This window comes from Emydura macquarii, unplaced genomic scaffold (assembly GCF_026122565.2).
Source record: "Emydura macquarii macquarii isolate MOO-44397 ecotype Brisbane River unplaced genomic scaffold, CSIRO-AGI_Emac_v2 contig_3451, whole genome shotgun sequence".
Lineage (NCBI taxonomy): Eukaryota > Metazoa > Chordata > Testudines > Chelidae > Emydura > Emydura macquarii.
This window is the reverse complement of record NW_027133588.1, coordinates 3,817,680-3,840,132: the sequence shown is the minus strand read 5'-3', so window position 1 is coordinate 3,840,132 and position 22,453 is coordinate 3,817,680. Positions and strand designations below refer to the sequence as shown.

The following is a 22,453-nucleotide window of genomic DNA, read 5'->3' as shown; positions in this document are numbered from 1 at the left end:
TGTGTGACTGAACAACACTGAATAGTTACTATAAAATGGAGGGAAGAGATTGCCTTTTACCTTTAATTCTTCCAGTAACATAAAGGAAGCCATCCTTGTCTAGTTTTCCTAGGTCTCCAGAGTGCAACCATCCATCATTATTGAAAGCTTCTTCTGTTTTATCTTCCATATTTAAATAACCCATGAAAACGGTCCTTCCCCAGAAACAAATTTCTCCATTGCCATCTGCATTCTCATTCACCAGTTTCACTTTGCAGCCAGGCACTGCTTTGCCACAGCTACAGGGGAAGAAGAAGGAAAAGATTAATAAGGAAAGCTAGAAAAGCCAGATAAAATACAGAGGGAACCTTTAAAATATCTCATCTCTAAGACCTTGAGAAGGTATAAATAAACTCTTTCCCGTCACAATTAGAAAGTTATTGCCAGAATCTCAGCTGATGTAAAGCAGCAGTGTAAGTGGAGTTATGTACATTTACACCAGCTGAGGATTTTGCCCTGTGTTGCTGCTGAAGGGTACTTTTTTTCTTTTCGAGCATTAAAACACTTCTCTGTTTGAAATCTCGCATTTGCACCTTATTGCCTCTTGACTAGGCCAGCCCTTTGATTTAGTAGTTGTGCCCTGTGCAGTATGCAGGAAACTGGGTTTGACTGACACCCTGGGTCAAAGTGAGTGGAAGCAACATGCTAAGCTTCTAGCATGAAGACTGTCTTGAGCTTCAACACAGAGCCTTGAAGATGGGGAAGTTAAAGGAATGAACAAAGGTAGGTAATCTTTAAAGAATACAGTAGATATCTCCCAGAGATAGAACAAAACTCACTGAGCCCCCAGTACTGTATGTATCTATAATGCATCCACCACGTTATCTAGGCACTGTGGTACACTGGGCTCTTCCGTGACTTCTGGGATCTAAAACTATGAGCCTCCCGGACAAACAGCCAATTTGTGTAAGTATAAGTTACCTATAGCTAATGAGATTGTCAGATTGGATAGGGTAATTTTTTTTTGGTAAAGAATATAAAACCTGACACTTGGATGCATAAACCAACCTCTAACTGAAAGGGAGTGGGAAGAAACATTATTTATATGCAGGTTAGAGTACTATTGCTAATCTCTGCTCTGTGTCAGCAACCCTCATTGGGCCAGGTATACTCACTACACCTAACACACTGTCATCATAACCTGTATCTAAAAGGTGTCATTTGAAAACTAATGACACACTGGCGATTAATATCATTGTGAAATGTATTAACACTTATATGAGTAATTCTGGATATGCTTATATATCTATAATATTATGCTTTAAAAGTCTGTGACCAAACAAAGGGAGAAACAGGTTTTCTGCCAGACAGGAGGGAAGACAGCTATTTGTCTCCAAAGTAAATTAATCAAGGTGTGACCAAAGACAAAGAAAAGCACATTTACATGCAAGGTAAACAAAGCCAACAGGAGAACAAGTGGGGAAAGATGACCACTTAATCTCAACAGGAGATGGAGACTGCAGCCCCCAGCAAGCCTTGCTGCTTCTTGAAACATGGTCAATGAACTTTGGGAAGATATAAGCAGAGAGAAAACGCCATTTTGGCATCCTTCATCTGAAGAGACAAAGGAACCAAGCACTTTGAGATCCAGGAAGGGTCTGGGCCAGAAAGCCTGGTCAGCCATGCTGGAAGAGAGACTTGGGGAGAAATACTTCTTTGAACAAGAGAGTCTAGTTTGTTAAATCAGGTTTTAGTCTGAGAAGTGTATTTTTTACTTTTGTTTGCTTGTAACCTTTTCTATCTTTATTCGTTATACTTGGTATCACTTAAATCCATGCCTCTTTGATTAATAATCTTGATTTACTTTTAATATAAAACCAACACAGTTCTGTGACTGAAATGAGAATGTTTGTCAAACCCCAGTCAAGTCACTGAGCTGCTCTTTACTGCCTCTTTAAAGAAGCAGTGAACTTAACTCCTGTGAGTGTTGGAGAAGGAGGGTGGACACTACAGGGCAGACAGTTTGGAGGAAATTTGGGACCAGGGGTGCTGGAGTTCCTTGCAAAGAGTAACTAAGGCTGATGGAAGCCAGGGTGAGGCTATTGTGCTGTGAGCATGTTATTGGTGAACATACTCTGATCCAAGGCTGCACAGCACAGAGACACCCAGGATTCCAGGGCAGATGGTGACAGAACCTCTTACCGGTATGGGTTGAACCCCAAAGCATCACAATAAACCCAGGTCCAACTAAAAGATGGGAGGAAACAATGGCATGTTACTTCATAATTGTTCACTCCAGGTTTGCACCTTCCTCTGAAGTGTCTGTTACTGGCCAACTGTCAGAGACAGAACACCAGACTAGACAAGCCACAGTCAGATCCAGCATGGCAATTCCTATGTTCCTATCTCACTGTGATTTACAAAAAAGGTAAGAGTCATTATTCACCTTTTTACTACTGGGGAAACAGAGCATTTCTCCTTTGATCCCTTTTATCAATGACTTCTGAGTTCCCAGTGTCCCACTTCCCAAACACAAACTTCTAACGTGACCTTGCCTTTCCTCATTCCAGTGCTGTTATGCCAGTCACCACACGTATTCCCAACACAAGCACCTTCTCATGTTGCACTCCAGTTTTGCAACTCCACTGTTCAATAGGTAGCTCTTGATGTGTCCAGCCTGCCACTAATAGGTTGATTTTCAATAGGGCTTGCCTTCAGCTTCAGCTCTCAGGGTTATGCTGCTGTAGGCAAACTGAAATCTGCTCCCTCTCCATCCTAGATTCTTTCATAGGAGAATAATAATAGTACCTAGCTCTTATATAGTGCTTTGTATCAGCAGTTCTCAAAGTCTTTACAAAGGAGTTCAGTATTATTATCCCCATTTTACAGTTGGGAAACTGAAGCACAGAGAGACTAAGTGGCATGCCCAACATCACCCAGCAGGCTAGTCAGGAAGAAAACCCATGTCTCCCAAGTCTCAGTCCAGCACTGCAGCCCCCAGACCACACTGCCTCTCAAGTACAATGCTCAATGGACACTGTAGCAAGGTGAATCAATTCTACAGCAAAGCAAACTGGAAATACTGTAGCAGCTTCTCATACATTACAAAAATAGAGTATTTTACTGAATCAATATAAAAAATATATTGTTTTTTATATTCGTTCTGTCCTTTCCCAATTTTCCGTTTTCAGTTTGCTTCAGATTTTTGTAGTAAAAATGCATAAATATGAGATAGAAATCGTCAAGGGTGAAACTAGAAGTTTTAGCAGCTGGGTTCAGTGCAATAAGGGCTTTTGCCAGCTACGTAGATGTGGGAGGCAACTTGGGACTCTGGGATAGAGCACATTGATGTTTCTGCCAAAAATGATCAGCAATGAAACAGTTAACAATATCAACATTGGAATTGTGCCTATTTAAATTAATCAGTAGGAGGGTGACAATTAATAGCCCAGAGAAACTACAGAGTACTTGATAGTTGTCTGGATATACATTAGCCAGAAATATAAATAATTTCGAATGCAGACTGAGTATCAGCTCCAGATTTTTTCAGAATTCACTGCGGCATCACATTGTGGCATATAACTTGACTGCGCATGCCTCTTCTTGACAGATGTTAAAGAACCCATCTGCTTTGGGATCTGATATTTGCTGGTGATTTGTACATCAAAAGCCTGATTCTGCATTCACTGTACACTCAATCACTCTTGGGTTCCAAAGAGACAACAAAAATGTATAGCAGTGTTGCATTTGAACTAAAACTTGTCAGCAGTCTGAAATTCATATGCTAGAGAACATCATATCAAACAGAGTATCAGCATGTTGGAACATTTATACCAGATTTTTTTCAGAGCACAACTGATTCTTCATTTTACCACTATTGCATCAATGTCTTTTTCCACAACTTGCTCAACACTGCTGTATACTAGAGCTGGACCAAACCCCCTAAAATCATAGTATTCTTTGTGAAATCACCACATCTGTACTGCTAGAATATTAACACCATCACCTGGATGAAAAGAATATGACAGGGAAGGGGAAAATGAAGGAGAAAATGTGTTGTAGAATTAAAAGTACACAAAACTCATAGTCAAGGTGTTTTCATACTTCTGAAAATAGTTTCTTATGGTTTATAACACTGGTTTAGGTAAAAGAAAAGGGCCCTTAGAGATTCACCTCACACTTCTAATCTTTCATTTACATTTAGGATAACAGACTAGTGAAATAAAATTCTAGGAAGGTGCCTAGTTCACAAAATTACTCAACAATGTAAATGACACAGGAATGAATACTATAATCTCACGTAAAATCTGATCAAATCAAGCTTGGTGTAGCTGCCCTGTTCAGGAAGTAAAGAGAAAAATGCACCCCGATCCAGTGCAGTCTCACCCTTTTCTCTACCTATATGAGGTTCTTGGCCAATTGAACCAGGGAAGCAAGAACCGAATAGCTTCTCCCAGTATCCAGCCCAACACTCTTTTCTGTACCAACATATTCAGGGACGGTCTGCTCACGTCCTTGGCTTGCAGCCCCTATGTAATCATTCCACCCAGGTTCCTCACAGGTTGGGTAAGGGTTTAGGGTGAAGGACAAGTACTGCCTATCAAACTTTGTAAAGCTGGTACAAGAAACTATGTTAACTTCACAGATGCATTACTGGGTCTCAACAGTTAAAATTACACCAATAATAATCACACACATAACAGGATGATTCAAATCTACAACAATGAAGAGCTTTCGCAGCATGGAGGGCCCTCTGCCAATGGATGAATATAATCCATGTAGGGTTAAATCTAAGAAACTGGAAGATTAAATAATAACCCACCTGCTGTTACTGCTTTAAACAAGGTTTTCATCTTAATGTTTATATGAAACCTAGATAAAATCAACGGTGCCTTTACAAAGTTATTGTAGACAGGTAACCTCACAGTCTGGATGCACACAACAGTCTGGTTTTTACAAAGGACTCAACAAAGCTGAGTGCTTCAGAAGAATCAAGAAACCTGGTTTAAGCAAGGAGAACATTTGCTAGCCTAATAAAGAGTGTTTCATAGGATGTTGCTTTTATTAGACTATTTACCTGAAATACACAGATTTTGACTCCGAAAGCAAAGACAAAGATTTGGAAAATTCATAGAATAATGTGTAATTCTGAACCATGATTTAATTACCCAGAACTGCCATAGAAGCAAGGAAATGGAAGAGGGAGCGAGAAAGAGAAGCAGTGGGAACAGCAGGCATCATGGGCATTCATATGTTGGCAGGATTGTTTGGTTTCTGCATGTATGTTCTGTAAATGTTCTGTAAAATTACCTGCGACGTCTGTAAACAGATGGCGCAGACATGCAGTGTGGGCCTGAGGTCTCACTCATCCCATATGCCTCATACAGGGGGATATTCAGACTCAAGAAGAAATCCAGAGTTTCCGTAGTGAGAGGAGCAGCACCAGAGAAATGCTTCTGACAGTGGGAAAATCCCAGAGCACTGCGGATTTTTGCAAGTATTAAGTAGTCTGCTAATCTTGTTCGAAAAGGCTTTAAGTCACTGCTGAGTGGAAAACACACAGAAAAAGACAGGGGAATTCAAACGAAATTTAATTAATTTCCAAAATAAACCAAGTGTCTGTTTCAGTTACCTGTTCATCATTTGGTTTTGGATGTCTAGGCACACTATTTCCCATTTGTATCATTTACAGAATGTCCTTTCCTGAATACTAACTCCAAATACTAGGGATGTCCCAATTTTGCAGGTTCATGAAGGACTGATGAAATGCATTGTGGAGGGCACTATTTTCACTATTCTTTGATTCTTCATCGCTTAAATGTGTGCCAGTGCCACCAAAATCTATGATCATTAGGATAACAAGACCTCATTGTCTGGGCAGTTTGATAAACCTGTCTGAGAAGCTGAAAAGTCATACAAGTAAATCAGTACAGACATTCAATGTTTTCTGGATTCTCTATGGGTATATCTACCCAGCAAAGAAAAACCCATGGCTAGCCCATGCCAGCCAACTTGGGTTCGGGCTGATGGGCTGTTTCATCGCTGTATAGTCTTCTGGGCTTGGACTGGAGCCAGGGATCTGGGACCCTCCAACCCCATAGTGTTGTAGAGCCCGGGGCCCGAGCCCAGAAGTCTATACAGCAATTAAACATTGAGCCCCATAAGCCCAAGTTGGCTGGCATAGGCCAGCTGCGGGTTTTTCATTGCTGTGTAGACATAATCCTATAGGGTCTTCTCCCCTGCAGTATATAAATTCCCAATCAAGTGCTAACATGCCTCAGGCCTCTATAAAACTGTTCCTTTTTGGAGGGGAATGTGAATAATTAATCCTCAGGGCTCTGTAGATAACATAAGAACATAAGAATGATCATAATGGATCAGACCAATGGTCCATCCAGTGTCCTGTCTGCCAACAGTGGCCAATTCCAGGTGCTTCACAGACAATGAACAGAACAGGCAATCATCAAGTCATCCACTCCCAGCTTCTGGCAGTCAGAGGCTAGGGGACACCAGAGCATGGGGTTGCATCCCTGACCATTTTAGCCAGTAGTCATTGACGGACCTATCCTCCATGAACTTTTATCTAATTCTTTTTTGAACCGCATTATAATTTTGGCCAACATCCCCTGGCAACGAGTTCTAAGACCCTGGAAAATCAGATAAATACTGATAATGATGATTCGCTTGAATGGATGCCAAAGCCTGAAACATGCAACAAAGATAAAGAAAATCTCCAGTGGAAAACTACAGTAAAGCCCAGGGCAGAACCTTGGATGAAAGACATGGAATAGTTTGTGCCATACACAAAACCTATCTTTAAAAATCCAGTCAAAACTAGATAGTCCAGCAGACACTGAATCCAAGATCAGTTTTGACTATCTTTTCCCCTCACAGATTTCTACCAAAATATAAAACTACAATGCTGAATGGCAACTACCAGGCAAAACATCTGTGCTATTGGGAACAGAAAGTCCACCCTCATGAGGTCAATGGGGCTATTTAGGGATAATTGAGGGCAGATGCCAGATGGGGTTCCTTGGGCATAGCTAAGGTAGTACTTGTTACTAAGTGTACCTTCTTGAGCAGCTTAGGTTCCTCTCTAAGCTAACAGACATGGCCCATGATAACATTTTCTTTTTCATAAATCCCGACTGAGCAGACATGTCCTTTAATTTCTCCATGATTTTCTCCCATACTCGTGGAACTCCCATATGAGATGTTGGCTGTGCTTCTTTCAGTGTGTTGACCAAGCTGCCCTGTTAAAATAAGAGAATATATTGCAAACAGTCAGGATTGGTGTTACGGAGATTTTTTTCTTCCTAAGAGACTGAGTCTAACAGCACTTACATGAATAATATAATTTAAGTCAAAGGGATCAAGCCCATTATTTCAGCTGGAGCCCCAGACGAGCTGGAATAGTGCTTGACACAACTGAATGTGCGTTGAGGCGCGCACAGTTGGCTTTACGCCTCCTTTCTGTCCCCCCAATCCTGACATACCTTTCCCCGATCCTGCTTATCTGGGACACTCCTTACAGTCCCTCCTGTGTCAGGGGAATCTTCAAACCGCTGCCTTAAGAGGGGCTGAGTTCTGGCCATATTATTTTTTCATTTTGTAATGAAATGAACTTTGTGTACAGAGAGGATAAGAGAACCACTATTGCTATCAGTTACAGGAGTTCTCCTTTAGCTAACGTGATAGAGGCCTGTGATTTTGGAGCTGGTGGACCAAAGTTCCAGGCATGGCTCGGGTTAGGGGAAAATGGGCCTTAGGGCACTGGTGTCTTGGACCCACATATAAACCCTTTGGATTCACTTTTCTAGAATGGTTACACAGAACTTGCAATCATCTCCTCAAAACCAAAAGCTCTACTTAGTGCTTCTACTGGTGAAAAAAATAACTTAAATGTAAACGTAAAGTACTACAGAGACCTTTAAAGCATCTGGTTCAGCAAAGTAAACTTGCTCTCCCCACTTGATTCCAGTCCAGAGGTCATATATCTGAGCAGCTATGTGGCTGAGTGGGAGGTAACTGACTATAATCTCCTGTTGGATTTCTGCTGGTTGCATATCCCCTGCTCTGCTGGCATGCGCTGATGTCCAGGTTATCTGTTCACATAAATAACAAGGTTTTAAATATCATTTTGTTTTCTTTTAATACAAATTAAGCAGCCAGTCCTGCTATATTAGTAAACTATGAAGCTGTCTGTAAGCTTTGTTAGAGATATTATTGCCTTTTACAATAGGTAGATTGTCACTCATCTATAAGGCCTATTTAGAGCAAATAAACTGCAAGGAACATAACAAAATGGTGGCAGTCTATTTTTTCCCCCCTGCTGCACTGTGAACAAAACTCTGCCCCCCTCCACACACAATTGGTATTGCTGACATGATTAGCCTCACCAGAGGGCCAATGGACTGAATAGACAAGGGAACTGAACTACACGTTCATAGAATCACAGAAATGTAGGCCTGGAAGGGACCTTGATAGGTCATCTAGTCCAGTCCCCTGCACGAGACAGGACTAAGTATTATCTAGACCATCCCTGACAGGTGTTTGTCTAACTCTAACCTGTTCTTAAAAACTTCCAGTGACGGAGATTCCACAACCTCCCTAGATAATTTGTCCTGTACTTAGCTATCCTGACAGTTAGGAAGTTTTTCCAAATATCTAATCTAAATTTCCTTTGCTGCAACTTATCTGGTCCTTCTTATCCTGTCCTCAGTGGTTAAGGAGAAAAATTTGTCACCTTTCTCTTTATAACAACCTTTATGTACCTGAAGACTGTTATGTCCCCCCAGTTTTCTTTTCTCCAGACTAAACAAACCCGATTTTTTCAATCTTTCCTCGTAGGTCAGGTTTTCTAGACCTTTAATCATTTTTGTTACTTTCCTCTGGACTTTCTCCAATTTGTCCTCATCTTTCCCAAAGTGTGGTGCCCAGAACTGGACACAATACTCCAATGAGGCCTTACCAGTGCTGAGCAGAGTGGAAAACTTACTCCTTGTGTCTTGCTTACAACATTCTTGCTAATATATCCCCAAATGATGTTAGCTTTTTTTGCAAGAGTATTACATTGTTGACTCATATCTAGTTTGTGATCCACTATAACCCTCCTTTCTGCAGTACTCCTTCCTAGGCAGTCATTTCCCATTTTGTATTTGTGCAAATGATTATTCGTTCCTACGGGTACTACTTTGCATTTGTTCTTATTGAATTTCACCTATTTATTTTAGACCATTTCTCCATTTCACCCGAGTCAGGCTTGAGATATACAGGGAGACCTATATGAAGAAGCTTGTACTGTCCCTGCTTGTGCTGATGCCCTACTGTGAGTAAAGAGGACTCCAGTTTCCAGGAAGGTCAGTCTGTCACCTTTCACCAGCACTGCATTTATAGGACGTAACTTGAAACAAAACAACAATAAATACTATAGAACAGTGAGTTCACATGACAGAGAAAGGTAATTTGCCTACACAAATGAATTTAGTATCACCAATGATATTTATCATTAGGAATACTAGCAATGGTGTATAAGGTCAGGGAGGCTGCTTTAGGTGCAGAAGGCAATACTGGGCAAATGCTTGTGGGAGAAGAGTACATAGAGGTTTGACAAGATGTTGTCTAAATGTGTCGCAGCGTTATCTGCTTAGCATCCAAAAATCCCTCAACACACAATCATGTTCACACGTCAGATTAGGGTGGGGATAACGAGGATGAATCCCTGACCCAGCACAGGTTTTGAGTAAGGACAAAAGGAAACTTCTTTTGACTAAAGAAGGCAGCAGCACAGTTACAAGCAAAGGATGTTTTCCACTGTGTTGATCAGCATAAAAATAGCCTGCTTGTGAACAGTAGCCAGGAATAGTTTGGCAGCAAAACAGAAACTATACCAGACTCCTGTGACACAGAACAACACAGCATTTGCCATGTCAGATCAGACCTTTGGTCCATCAAGTCCAGTGTAACCTACCTCCAGATATTGCTCTGACTACTCCCTACTTTAGAGTGAATTGTTCCCAAGAGGGTGCAGCTCAATATCAGTTCCTGTGCTTCATCAAACAGCAGAGGTTGCAATTCCAGCCAACCCTTTAAGAGCTGTGCAAGTGTTAATGCAAGTTCCTTAATCCCTCCCCGTACTGCATAGCCATGTACAGGCCAACCACAGTCTAGCCCTTTGTGAGCAGACTTTTGTGGAAAGTCTTTTTTCCACTTGACTTTTTGCCTCTCCTTAGCACTGGAGAGTTTTCTATTTGCAGCAACATAGACAGGGATTTTGTGAATAACAGGGTTGTGGAATATACCAAACTTGTGCTATTCTTTACTAAATTAGGAGGCACTAAAACTAATGTAACTTGTAAATGTAATAATGTTACAGATAAAGGGCCAAGTTTAATAAAACCTTGAAAAAGCTTCTAATATCAGGCTGCTGTGACACTAGCTGGCATACGATTATTTTGAAAATGATCTTGATATTTGTGGTAATAGTGTTTTATCACACAATCAACTGCATGAACCAAAGAACGTCATTTATAAACTCAGCCATGAGACGTGCTTGTATTTTTTCAGAAATATATAGTTTGGATACAGTTTCTTTTTCTATTGCATCCTTAAAACAGAGTACCACAGGATACTTGGAGACTGTGCCATGATCCCACTTATTTAAAAAAGCATAGAAATAAATATTCTCCTGCTTTTGAGAGTCTTTATAGTAAAGCTGTGTCTAGAGTACATACATTGTCATGACTCAGCATGGCTCCTTTTGGCTTCCCAGTTGTTCCAGAAGTGTATATTAGCACACAACATTGATTTGGCTTTTGAGAGTTAATAATGTCATTGAGTGTAGCATCTGGTATCTCATTTCCCAACTCCATAAATTCTTCCATCTACAAAATGAAATGGGGAAAAATGATTCAAGGAGTCAGCTAATAGCAAGTGTGGAAACTGCAATATTTTAACAGGCTGGAAAAAAGGCAGAAAAGTTAAAATGGGCCTGGTTCTGCAGACCTTTCTTAGGCAAAACATCCATTCAGGTAAATTGGAATTTTATCTCTGTGGGCCGTCTAAGCCCAATACAAGACCTCAGTTTTGATGTGTACGTCATACAGTCCCTTTTCCAATATCTATCCCAACAGTTTGTGAATCAGAACCCCTAACATACAGTTATTAAAAGTGGAGTGTGCAAAGGCAGTGAAGTTTTACTAATCCTTTTGGTGACTACTAAGTGAATAGGAATGTTATTCCCTATTCTAATCATGTACTACAGATCAGCCATGTGGGTTGAAAATTTGATTCAGACCTCACTTTAGAAATGTTTTGATTCATATTTAAAATAAATTGTATCACAGCTTATAATTAAAACACCAAGTAAGTTGTCCAATTTTGTTAGATTTCCAATGTTACTTCTTATTTATTCTATATGTAAAGAACTTTGAGATCCTAGAATGAAAGGCTCTATGTAAAAGCAAAGTATTCTTATTATTTAAATGTGCGAACAATGGCCTTAGTTCTTCACTACCTAGGGAAGATGAGCAGATGCAGGAAGCTGGCTGAAGCTCTCTGATTCAGGGTTGTCCAGCCCCCGAACAAAGGATTGCATAAGGTATATGGTTCCTTTGTGCATCACAAAGTTGCCTTAGCAGAATGGAGAATCTGGGCCAATATATTTTATTGGTTACTATCAGATATGTCTAGGTGGAATGCATCTATAATGGGCCTGAATTTAACATGTACACATTAAGATCCCATTGTTTCAATGTAAATAGGGGATGGAGGTGGGGTAGTCACAGCATGTGGGAAGGAGAACCAGCAGCTAAAGGATTAACTTCTCACTGAGACTGGATTATTCATATAGTGTTTACACAGCTGTCCATGAGCAATGACTGAGGACAGCACCCCTGTTCTATATCTGGCAAGGTAACTCCACACTATTGTCTTAGGGGCAAATCTTGGACACTGCACAAAGCTTGTAACTGGGCTTTAGGGTGGCAAGGGAGAGTTTATGTGGCTAAGGAGGATGCACTCTGTGATCAGTACTGCTGAATTAAACATGCAGTATTCTCCATGGGAGCTGAGCCCTCCCTCCCCCTCCATGGCAGAGTCTGTTGTGGGGTTCCATTTTAGTCACTGACACATCACTCGTGCCCCATCCCTCCTCCAACCCACACCTGTAAAAGCATGCAGAAGCCACTACAGAGCACAGCTTCACGGCATATAAGGGGTGTGGACCCTCTTCATGGTTTCCTCACATCGTGCTCCTCCCCACACAGTGGAGCTGCATCAATTCCACTAGCAACTGGCAATGCTACGGGGCCAGGATTTGTTCCTATATGACTTGACTCTTTGTGCCTTGTATTCTTAACCTTCATCTATTTCATGCCACAAGGCATTGATATCTGTGTGCCTGTTGCCTAGGCTTTGTTTACTTGAACAGCACCTGCACTGGGATAGTGTTTCCATTCCACAGAGACTGAAGGGCAAAACCAGGCACATACATCTACTGATTTATGTAAACATGCACTGTCCAGAGGACTAAGCATCTGACATAGTTGTAGCAACTGCTCATTACTGTACAATTATCTCAGCTGTCAATCTGTTACACAGAAACCTTTTCCTATCAATATCTTGTGTTTTGTGTGTTTGGGTTTGTGTCAAAGCTAAAAAACAACTTTCTCTATCATTGGTGATCTGAGCTCTGATAGTCTCTGAATGAAATACAAACACGGCAACTGCCAATTCTTATCAACACAACTGATGTAACAATTATCCTCTCTCACTGAAAAAAGGTGGCAGATTTGTTACTGGATCAGTGGCATTTTCAGTTACATTTTGTCCTCCACAATTAGAAAATATAAATTTCACGTCATTTCTCGCTTCCAAAGTTCTCAGGCACTTGGAATTCAGTGTGAACTAATCTCTATTCTTTACTGTTATTTAATAACAAATGTATATAATTAAATAAGCTCTTCTTTATACTGCAAATTAAATTTTCTTATTGCACTACATTTTGTATAGCACACTCTTGATATCTATATACCTCTGTATAGTTAAGTGTTTTATAATATGAAAATAAATACAAAGAGAAGGACCAATGTCAGCATAAACATGTTAAACATTTTCTCTTCCCTCCTGTTACTAGTAAAATACTTTCAGTTTTGATATCCAAAGCCTTAAGATATTTATTTACTATTCACTCTCTACTAAATGTTGTGGTCTTTTTGCAATTCATTCAGCGTGGGCAATGAAACTAAGCAGGGGACTTCCACTCTTAATTCACAATCAGTTTCCAGCACAATGCTGATTTTGATGTTCACATTAGAAAATTGTCTTCAATGACATTTAAAAATTAAATAATGAAAATTCTTCTGCACATATTAGGTTTTGTAAAAGCCTATTTTTAACCTAAATTTTGGGCCTACAGCTGACAGTGAGTTTGATTCTAAATCTTGACCCTAATCCTGCTGCCTAAGTACTGCGTAGGCTAAGGAAGACCCTGAATACACTAGAACCATTGTTTTATTCTTTGCATACTTAATAGTTGCTTGTATTCAACAGTTGCTTGTGGATAGAAATATTTGCTGCAAACAAAAAGATTAGTAGAATAGGAAGTTTCTTAGGACAACAACATATTGACTATGGATTGTGAGAGTTCAAGCATTTTCTAGTTCCCAGCATACCTGACCACAATTCAGTATTCACTAGAGCTGGACAGACAATGTATTAACCAAAAAAAAAAAAGTTTTGCAAGTATAGTCTCACCAGAAGTCTGGTAAATATTATATTGATCCAATCAAGTAACTGAAACAATAACACATGACCAAGCCCAGCTAAGCAATGTAGCTTTAATTTTGAATATCAACTATCAAACAAACTGCAGAGTGAATGAAATTAATGAAAAATTACACTGAAATATTTTGAAGACAAACACATTTGAAAACATTGTGATCCTTTGGCAGACATTCCACAGACAGAAAAGGAGATGAAATTAATCAAATAAATGAATTGCTACACAACTCTAAAATTCACATACCGTATATATATTGGGATGGCTCTCTAGCAAAGAGTCATTGTACACCACAACTGCTTTCAAATATGGTAAACGACTCCATATCTGTTGGGGTTTTAAAAAACAACAGTATATAATTTATTATTCACTTGTTTCTGATTTAATTAAAAGTGTCTATCAATAGCTTCCAAAAATTGAATTGGACTGATGTCCAGAAAAATCCTCATGCCCACCACAAATACCCTAAAGCTACTCAGACCCAGTTCAACCCAATTCCCCTGGGGAAACACCACAAGCCTTGCAGCATGCTCTGGAAGAGATTATAACTATGCTATGTTGGACAATGGTGCTGCAACTACGGTCCTAACTCGAGAACTGTAATTTAAAATGTCCTGCCACCAGCCCCTTTGCATTTCAACCAGTGACAGTGATGCTTTTAGGGTGAGCTGATTACAGCCACCATGGTTATCACATGAAGACAGAGATAAAGTAGCCAAGCCTCAATCAAGCCTTGGTTAAGTTGTTTAAAAATGTTCTGCTTATTTTAAACATTTTATATATAAATATATATCGTTTTAAAAAATAAAAGCAATTTGGCAATTTCTAAGAAGCAGAAAAAATTGAAAGAGTGCTATTGTATTTCAATATTCAGCTAGTGTTTAGCCTTTAAAAATGTTAGGTTACAGTTTCACCACTAGATGCCAGAGTTACTTCTTTCACTTTCGATCTTGCAGTTTTGCCTTTGCATTTAATTGCATCATGGTGCACTGTCAGCCAAAGCTACACCTATGTTATTGACCTGAATCATGGGTAACTGAACTAGTGAGACTGTACCTGTGTAAATAGCAACAGTTTAGTGCCTCTACTCTAGCCATTATGTGTGTATTACTAGCATGATAAACACACAGGCTGAAAAACAAGACATCTGTAGTTTGAGGCATAGCTTTCTCCTGGAAAAGCACCACAGAAAACATTCAACTGGTTAAAACAGTACTGGCCACAGGCTTCATTTTAACTTTCTAGATTAAAATGTGTATAGACAAAAAAACAAGCATCATGATTCAGATACCTTTCTCACTTGCTTTTGATAGTATAGCATGGTATTCAACTAGTGTAAATGGAAACAGTTCTGGTTGTAAGCCTTGTAGGGAGGTTCATGAGTAAAAAAAACACATGACTCATCAGAAGTACATTTGACAAGACTCAGGGATATGTTATCTCTGGCAAGGGGGAGTTTTTTGCAGTATCCACAGAAGGAGTGAACTCCATCAGAGGCAGAGCAATCAACACATTGTTCAGTTTCAGCAAGGGGGCTCCAGAGACACCTCTCTTCCTCCATCCCCAAGAGCCTCTTCCAGCATATCACTGAAAGAAACACCCAACCCAATGTTGTTCACTTGGGCTTGCTCCAAAGCCCACTGAAGTCAGTGGAAAGATCACATTTCTCTTTCCCTGGCCTTTGGATCAGGCCCCATATGGAGAAGCAGAATGGCCCCATTTGTAGCCTTCAATGACTTTTGCCAAAATTGTGACACATTTTAAATAAAGAGCTTCCCCCTCTGTTCATGTGGTTATATCATGTTAGTCACCATGATACTGGATTGTAGTTCACACCTGCCTCAGTAGTTAACATTACAAGCTGGAAGAGATGATGTTCTGAAGAGGGAAGATTCAGTCTCTAAACACCAATATCTTTAATAATTAGCTGGATGTCTGTTATAAGAGGTATGCACTTAAAAGTTTCCTCCAATATGATAACCCTTCTTTAACCAATATTTCATTTGCTCATTGGAGACCAATTGGACTTACCATCGAATTCAATGGAAACCAAAGCAGGCTCAGTCTAAATGGAGTAAATTCACTGGGATTGAACAAAAGCCTGGATCTGTTCCATTGCTCTGCAAAATGCAGGTTGTAATCCCAGTTACAGTGGGGTAAATCTCCAATGATAAGTGAAGCTGTTTTGGGATATAGTAACTTCGCTGAAAGAAGTCACCTTGTGATTTCTGAAATCCAGATCCAAGTCACATTAAATGGGTCAGCCCATAAAAGATCAACCTGTCAGTCAGAACTCAGCATTATTACACTATTTAATCCTGTAGTGAAATTGTAATTGCAATTAATTTTGCCCTTCTAATCACTTGCATTGAAGCAGACTGTAATATCCCACTCAGATTTAAGATATGATGCTCATCATCAGAAAATGGCTTGTCAGATAACACTGTAATAAATTGGCTAGTGTGCTCTCTACTGAATAGAATAAGAACTGCTAAGTTGTGTGTCATAGGCACTGTATTTTTTAACAGCTATGGAGATGATCTTTTAGCTCAAATATCTCAAGGGGCAGAGACCTGTGATTTCAGGGCAAGAAATATTAGTTCTATCCTTATCCGTGAGATGTTCCAAATGACCATCATACAGCTAAAAGATTTTATATTTGGCCTTCGACAGCATCAAGAGCAGTGGAATTACAACTCAGAAGTTACAAAAGCAACCCCCCCATACCTGCATTATCTTGTCCAATTGTTTTTGATTTTCCACCACAATAATATTGGCTTTGCAGTCATAAGCAATGTAGTAGCAGGCCTCAGGAGTGTTGGTTGTATAGATGCCTGTGACAATTCCTCTATTTAAAAAAAAAGTGAACTTGAGGGATGAGCAGGAAAACACTGAACACATGATATACTTTTCCCTTGATACTACATATGTTCAAAAGGGAAAAGGAATTTGAGACTGTATGAAATCCAGTGGAGTACACAGGAGTTTGGGTATACACAGTGTGTAACGTGGATATGGCTGTCAGGCTTGCCCCAGATATTCTGCACAACTAAACAGTAACAGACGCAAGAAAAGAGATCAGCACTTCATGTGAAAAACAGCACCATCATGTGGTAGTGTAGTGTGAATGTTTGAAGCACCCAAGGCAGTGTCTACAATAGGAAAATTCATAATGGATGCAATAATAGAGGAGGCTGTAGCATAGGACTAAGCACTTTTACTAGAGTAGGCTTAGACCATGCAGTGGTAAAAATGCCTACGTCCTCTTTATAGGACAGCCTCCACTATTTCTGTCACTGATGGAACTGCACTGATGGTAAATTACCAGTTTGAATGTTGCTGGGTTAGGTGCAACCTCAGAGAGACCAAACAGAGTATCAATTATTGGAAATATACAGACAGATGCCGTGACAGACAAAATTTGACTAATTAGTGATTCACTTGTCACTTCAATCATGTTATCGTATTCTGCACTGGGATCAAGCCAGGAATCAGTTCATGGGCAGGCTTAGCTGCACTGATGGGAAACTGGTGGGCTTTGGTTCATATTGCTCAAGGAACAGAGATAAGAGACAGTACAGTATCTTGTGTGTCTATCGCAGCTGGGCCTTTAGCAAACAGGTTCGTTTTGTGAGGTTTTGGATTGTTTACTTTAGATACAGGGAAAGCAACGGGTCCCCACCATATGACTGAACATACTAATGGATTCTAGCACAACTTATGAGATGATAATATTTGCAAATGAAACCATACCACAGATCATAGTTTAAGGGGTCGTTAACTCACACCTTGAGGTACTGTGAGCCATGATAACCCTAATATGTTTAGTGGCTATAAGACAAAAGGGTTGGTTTATTTGGGGTGCACAAGGAGCATGAAATGTGGTTTCTCTTTTCCCCCTTTCTACAGGAGGGAATGGTCAGACTCTACAGAATCAAATGCTACCCTGGAAACCATTCATTACTAGGCCTAGCACCAATCCAAAACTTACCCAGCAAAAATACTTCCAACAGCTGAAATGAACCATTCTGGAGAGTTAAATCCCAGTATTGCTACGCTGTGGAATCGTTCAAGACCAAGCTTAAAACAAAAGAGCAAACATTGGGATACGTAATGCGGCATTTGGAGAGAAAGATATAGTGAACACAAAATAAACCTAGAAGATCTGAAGCTCTTTATTATTTATGTATTTAAAATGTGCCCATCCATCTCTCTAGGCATATGTGTAAAATGTTTTAATAGACCCAATATAATGTTTTAATAGACACAATACAAATGGAACCACTGTCTGCAATTAATACTCCCTAAACTCATGCAAACATAAGACTCTCCCCACCCCTCTTTCCCATCTGCCCAGCCCAGCTCCCCAAAGAAGGCCTGAAAAACAGATGGGCTTTGCAATATGAACTAAAGTTCAACAAATATTAGACTTATCCCATACTCAGAATCTTTACTCAATCCTTTTAATCTTGCCAGGTTAGGTTTTTTTTAGTTTTATTTAGGGCTAGATTATGGACTTAATACACAACCCCAAATGAGGAGTCTTATATGGCCCCGGCAGCACTCTGTAAGAGATTGTACTTCAAGATTCCTGGAGAACAGGGAGAAGTATGCATGCTGCACTACCCCTTAAGGATGGTGTAGTAGGTGATCCTGGCATGCCCAGTCCCCTCTCTGGGCTTGTGCAAGGTGGGCCATGAATCAACCCCTTCTTTGATCCTCTATGTAATTTGCATCCCCAAGGAGCAAGTCCCCATGGTCAGGAGCACCAGATCTGAGATTGTGTCCTGTCCCTATCTAGGGGCATACACGAAGAGAAGGCTTTATGTGTCCTCCCTCCTTAGGCCATGAAGAGACAGGGCACAATCTAGGTATTCATGTAGCGCTGCTGTTATTGTTACTGTACATAATGACAGATGTCACCTGTGCCAACTTTTGTTGGCATTATTTTCTTTTGAACTATTTCTGAAAAACATGCACTAGTTTCTAAAACACAATGAAAAGTAACTTACTTGACATATTAGCATCCAAAGAGAATCTAAAAGTCATTTCACCAATCTGCATCACTGACTCTAAAAAGACATTCACCCAAGACTCCCGTATCGCATCTCTGTGACTACCATCCTTGTCTCCCTGATTACAACTGCTTTCACAAGCAGGGTCTCACTTATTGATTTTGCCGCTGTTTCTCCCAACACCTTTGCAAGCACAGGCATCAGTGCCATCTGCTACCATTGAAAATACCTGTCTGAAATACAACTAAAATAGTATAACAAATATAACTATAACAATATAATATATTAAATAGAAATATTTACTAATCTACCTCTCATTGACTTGGTCAATCATAAAAAGAAAGTTGTTAGGCAATTCAGAAATTTAAGGGATATTCAACTTGTTGGGGTCCTCAAACATACCTCCCTTAAAAGGAAGGTAAATCCCATGAGGGATTCCAGGATGGCACTGATCCTCTACTACGGATTGAGTGGGTCTCATTTGGATGGTACAGTTACTAGCCATAGAAAGCTGTATCTAATAAGGATAATAAATTGGGAGATTTACTTCAATAAAAGCTGTGCTGCAGATTCTAGCAGTCACCAGTAATTGCTACTCTTCATAAAGACTGAAAACCCACAGGTATATTTTCATGCTGTGACTTGTAGTTAAAAAAACCTTGCATACCAAGTATGGGTTTGGATTGTTGTTTTCTTAAACACATACCTTCAAGAAGCTTTTGGCTGCCTTCCAGGAAAGATTGTAATACTCTGAAAATGTGATCTTTTCCCATTTTCCATTCTTTTTGCTGGCCATAGCATTGAGAGGCCCGTATCGCTCCACTGTCTCTTTGAACATCTGATGAACAGTTATTGGAGTTTGTGAACATGATTGATCTATTCTCAGCTTGACCACACCATCAGCAAATGTAGTCCATAAAGGTTCTGAAAGGCAAATTATCATCAAGATAGTATATTAGTGGAAAAATAGCGTGTGATCTTGTAATTAAAGACTACTATTATAATGCATATGCACGATGGGTCAAACTAAGTTTGCATGGGCAACCTTAATTCTGGCATTTCTAAACTTCTGCATGTTTGAATTTGCAACCTTAAAAAAAAACCTATGTTAAAATAATCTTAAGTATAAATTTCCTACATTTTTTAGAAAACTGAAAAATTGGGGGAAAATGTCATAATGTAGAACCATATTCACTCTCCATGATTCATCAGCAGAGCTGCAATCTTTAGAGCCACAACACTGTCCATTACAACCTAAGCTGATGGAATGGATATGAGCAATCACTCGAAGATAGAATTAGATTTTACCAACCCAGTAACAAATGTGAACTCCTGGATCATTATAACAGTCTTGCCATGGAGTCACAGACAGTCCCCGTAGACTCTCCAATTTATCTTGCCACCTGATCCAGACAAACTGGATTTAGTGATAAACAGTCAGTTACTTGAAAAATCACATCACACTCAGGTTACTTCCAGTCCCAAGAGACCAGTCACTTACCCCAGATAAATTGGTACCCTAGATTTTACACCAAAGACAATATATGTAGCCAATCCTGTAATAAACTATCTAAAGGTTTATTAACTAGGAAAAAGAAATGAGAGTTATTTACAGGTTAAAGCAACCAAACATATACACACAAATGAGTTATCATCTAAATCCCAAGAGTGCCAGAGTTTTAGTGACCTGTCAATTCAAAGTGTCTTCCAGGAAGGAACCCGGAGGCAGCCCCTGGGGATCACTTGCATCAGTTAGGTGTGTCTAGCCCTGTCAGAGTTCAAACAGCCAAAAAGATGGAAAATGTTCCTGTGACTTTGTTTTATTTCCTTCATTCAGCTTCCAAGTCCACAGGACAAGCTTCCTTGCACATAGCATTTCCAAGGTGTGATGAGGCCATTAACCAATTTTTTTATTGCAATGTTCCTGGATGGGGGGTGCCTGAATTCAGAAGTCCTGTGCCTGAGTTCAGAAGTTCAGAGCAAACATTCTCAAAGTTATAAAGCAAAACTTACATATTTTCTTACAGCATGGAATACCGACATTATATGTGAAATTAATACATGCAGCAACTTACAAACATTTCATAGAGTCTAAACACTAAATACATTCCTATAAGACTATTTTGAGCAAACTAACATACAGGCGAACTGCCAGTGTCATAGCCTCCTTTACAGAAGCCATTTATTGTCAATTAGAACTGGAGTCAACTCCAAGAGGAAGTATCGGATATTCATTTTGTTTTTTATATACCATCAGACAAGATTCAGAGAATGGAAGTGAGTCTGTTCTCTTATTAATACAAGGTTAAATTTGGCACAGCCCAGTAAACAGTAGATTGCTATTTGGCATGAATTATTATAAATTCTAACACTCAGCTAGTGATTTTTGTTATAAATATTTCAAAACAAACAAAATAAGGTCTTTGCACATGCCAGAGTTTTAATCCTTTTGCTGTCTGACTGTTTTGCAAGGAAACAAAGGAGAAAGCAAACCTTAAGCTGTCTTGCCTGACTTGCTATGAAACTTTGAGCCTTTTTTCACAATACTGCCTCATAACACACTATTAAGATTTAGAACAAAAAATGAATTTATTAGCTGATATATCTTGGCATCTGGAAAACTGCCAATAGGTAGAATAGCCCAGCACATGCACAGACTAAGTAGGCCTTTCAGTTCCCAGACAGCAAGATATATTCCCACTCCCATGCTTCAACTGTCATTCAATGGTCTATTTTTTGTTTTCACATCAAACCTCACTTTGGTTGCCAGAGAGCTGACCTATCCTTTTCAGGGGAAAATCACATATCTAGCAGTTGATGGGTTAGGGGAGAGGGAGGCAGAAAATGATTAAGCTGTGACTGTGTTCTTCCATAGTTCATGCTCAGTTGTTTCATTCCCAGCAATGATTCCACATATGCCGAAACTGAAGCTGACAAGAAGTCTATTTCACAGTCTGGACATGATGGCTTTAGAAACAACACCTGTGTACACAGCCAGATATGTCCAAAAATGGGTGGGAAAGAAATCCAGAACAGTGGAAAGACAGCACAAAGCTGACATAGTTGGCATCCTGAGTACCCCTAACATAAGGGGAACTCCCAGGTATGGTAGAGTCAGTGTGGAGAGCATAGTCTGGGAAAAGAGGATGTGGCCAGAAAGCAGCTGCACTCTACTGCTGGAATGGCCCCATAGGGCCAGAGGAAGTTGGGAGCAACTCAGAGCAGCCCTGAGCCCTGGAGCTGTTCTAAATTGTGCCACAGCCAAACTAGCTTCCAAAACATCTTAAGATCAGGACAAACGTGGGACAAAGATCCAAAATGAGGGACACACAAAATTATTTTTGCAGGAAACTTAAAATGTTGAGGGATTCATCCCATTAGTGTAAACAGGCTATAATCTCAGTTCCATGATCCTTCAGTTTTGACGTAAATAATTTTCAGCAATAAAAATGAGGGGATACCAAATATGTATGCAACATAAGTAACTTGGGAACTAAAATGAGTAATGTCTCTTGAAATAAAGTACAACTGAAATGAATGGATCGAGGAGCCACAAAGGTAGCATAAAGCCGACTTTGCTCTCTGGGTTGGATGCTGAGCCCAGCTTAATCAGACCAGAGGATCCAGCTTATCTGTAGAGGAGAATTATAAAAATTACAGATAAAGCTAAAAGTAG

The 22,453-nt window shown here is 39.8% G+C and overlaps 1 protein-coding gene across 6 annotated transcripts in view; it reads right to left on the bottom strand.

Moving 5' to 3' along the window:
* Positions 1-22,453, bottom strand: part of ACSBG1 (acyl-CoA synthetase bubblegum family member 1) — a 77,619-nt gene that overhangs the window by 14,859 nt on the left and 40,307 nt on the right. For 4 of the 6 annotated variants that reach the window (XM_067534686.1, XM_067534684.1, XM_067534682.1 and 1 more), the window contains 9 exons: positions 19,484-19,701; positions 17,754-17,842; positions 16,490-16,610; positions 14,009-14,089; positions 10,716-10,865; positions 7,911-8,087; positions 7,054-7,235; positions 5,290-5,523; positions 61-278 (listed from right to left, as the gene is read on the bottom strand). In XM_067534686.1, the coding sequence (XP_067390787.1) occupies positions 61-278; positions 5,290-5,523; positions 7,054-7,235; positions 7,911-8,087; positions 10,716-10,865; positions 14,009-14,089; positions 16,490-16,610; positions 17,754-17,842; positions 19,484-19,615 (1,384 nt within the window). In that variant the 5' untranslated portion in view covers positions 19,616-19,701. The remainder of the gene's footprint in view (positions 1-60; positions 279-5,289; positions 5,524-7,053; positions 7,236-7,910; positions 8,088-10,715; positions 10,866-14,008; positions 14,090-16,489; positions 16,611-17,753; positions 17,843-19,483; positions 19,702-22,453) is intronic. The other 2 variants (XM_067534683.1, XM_067534685.1) reach the window with 2 other exon arrangements.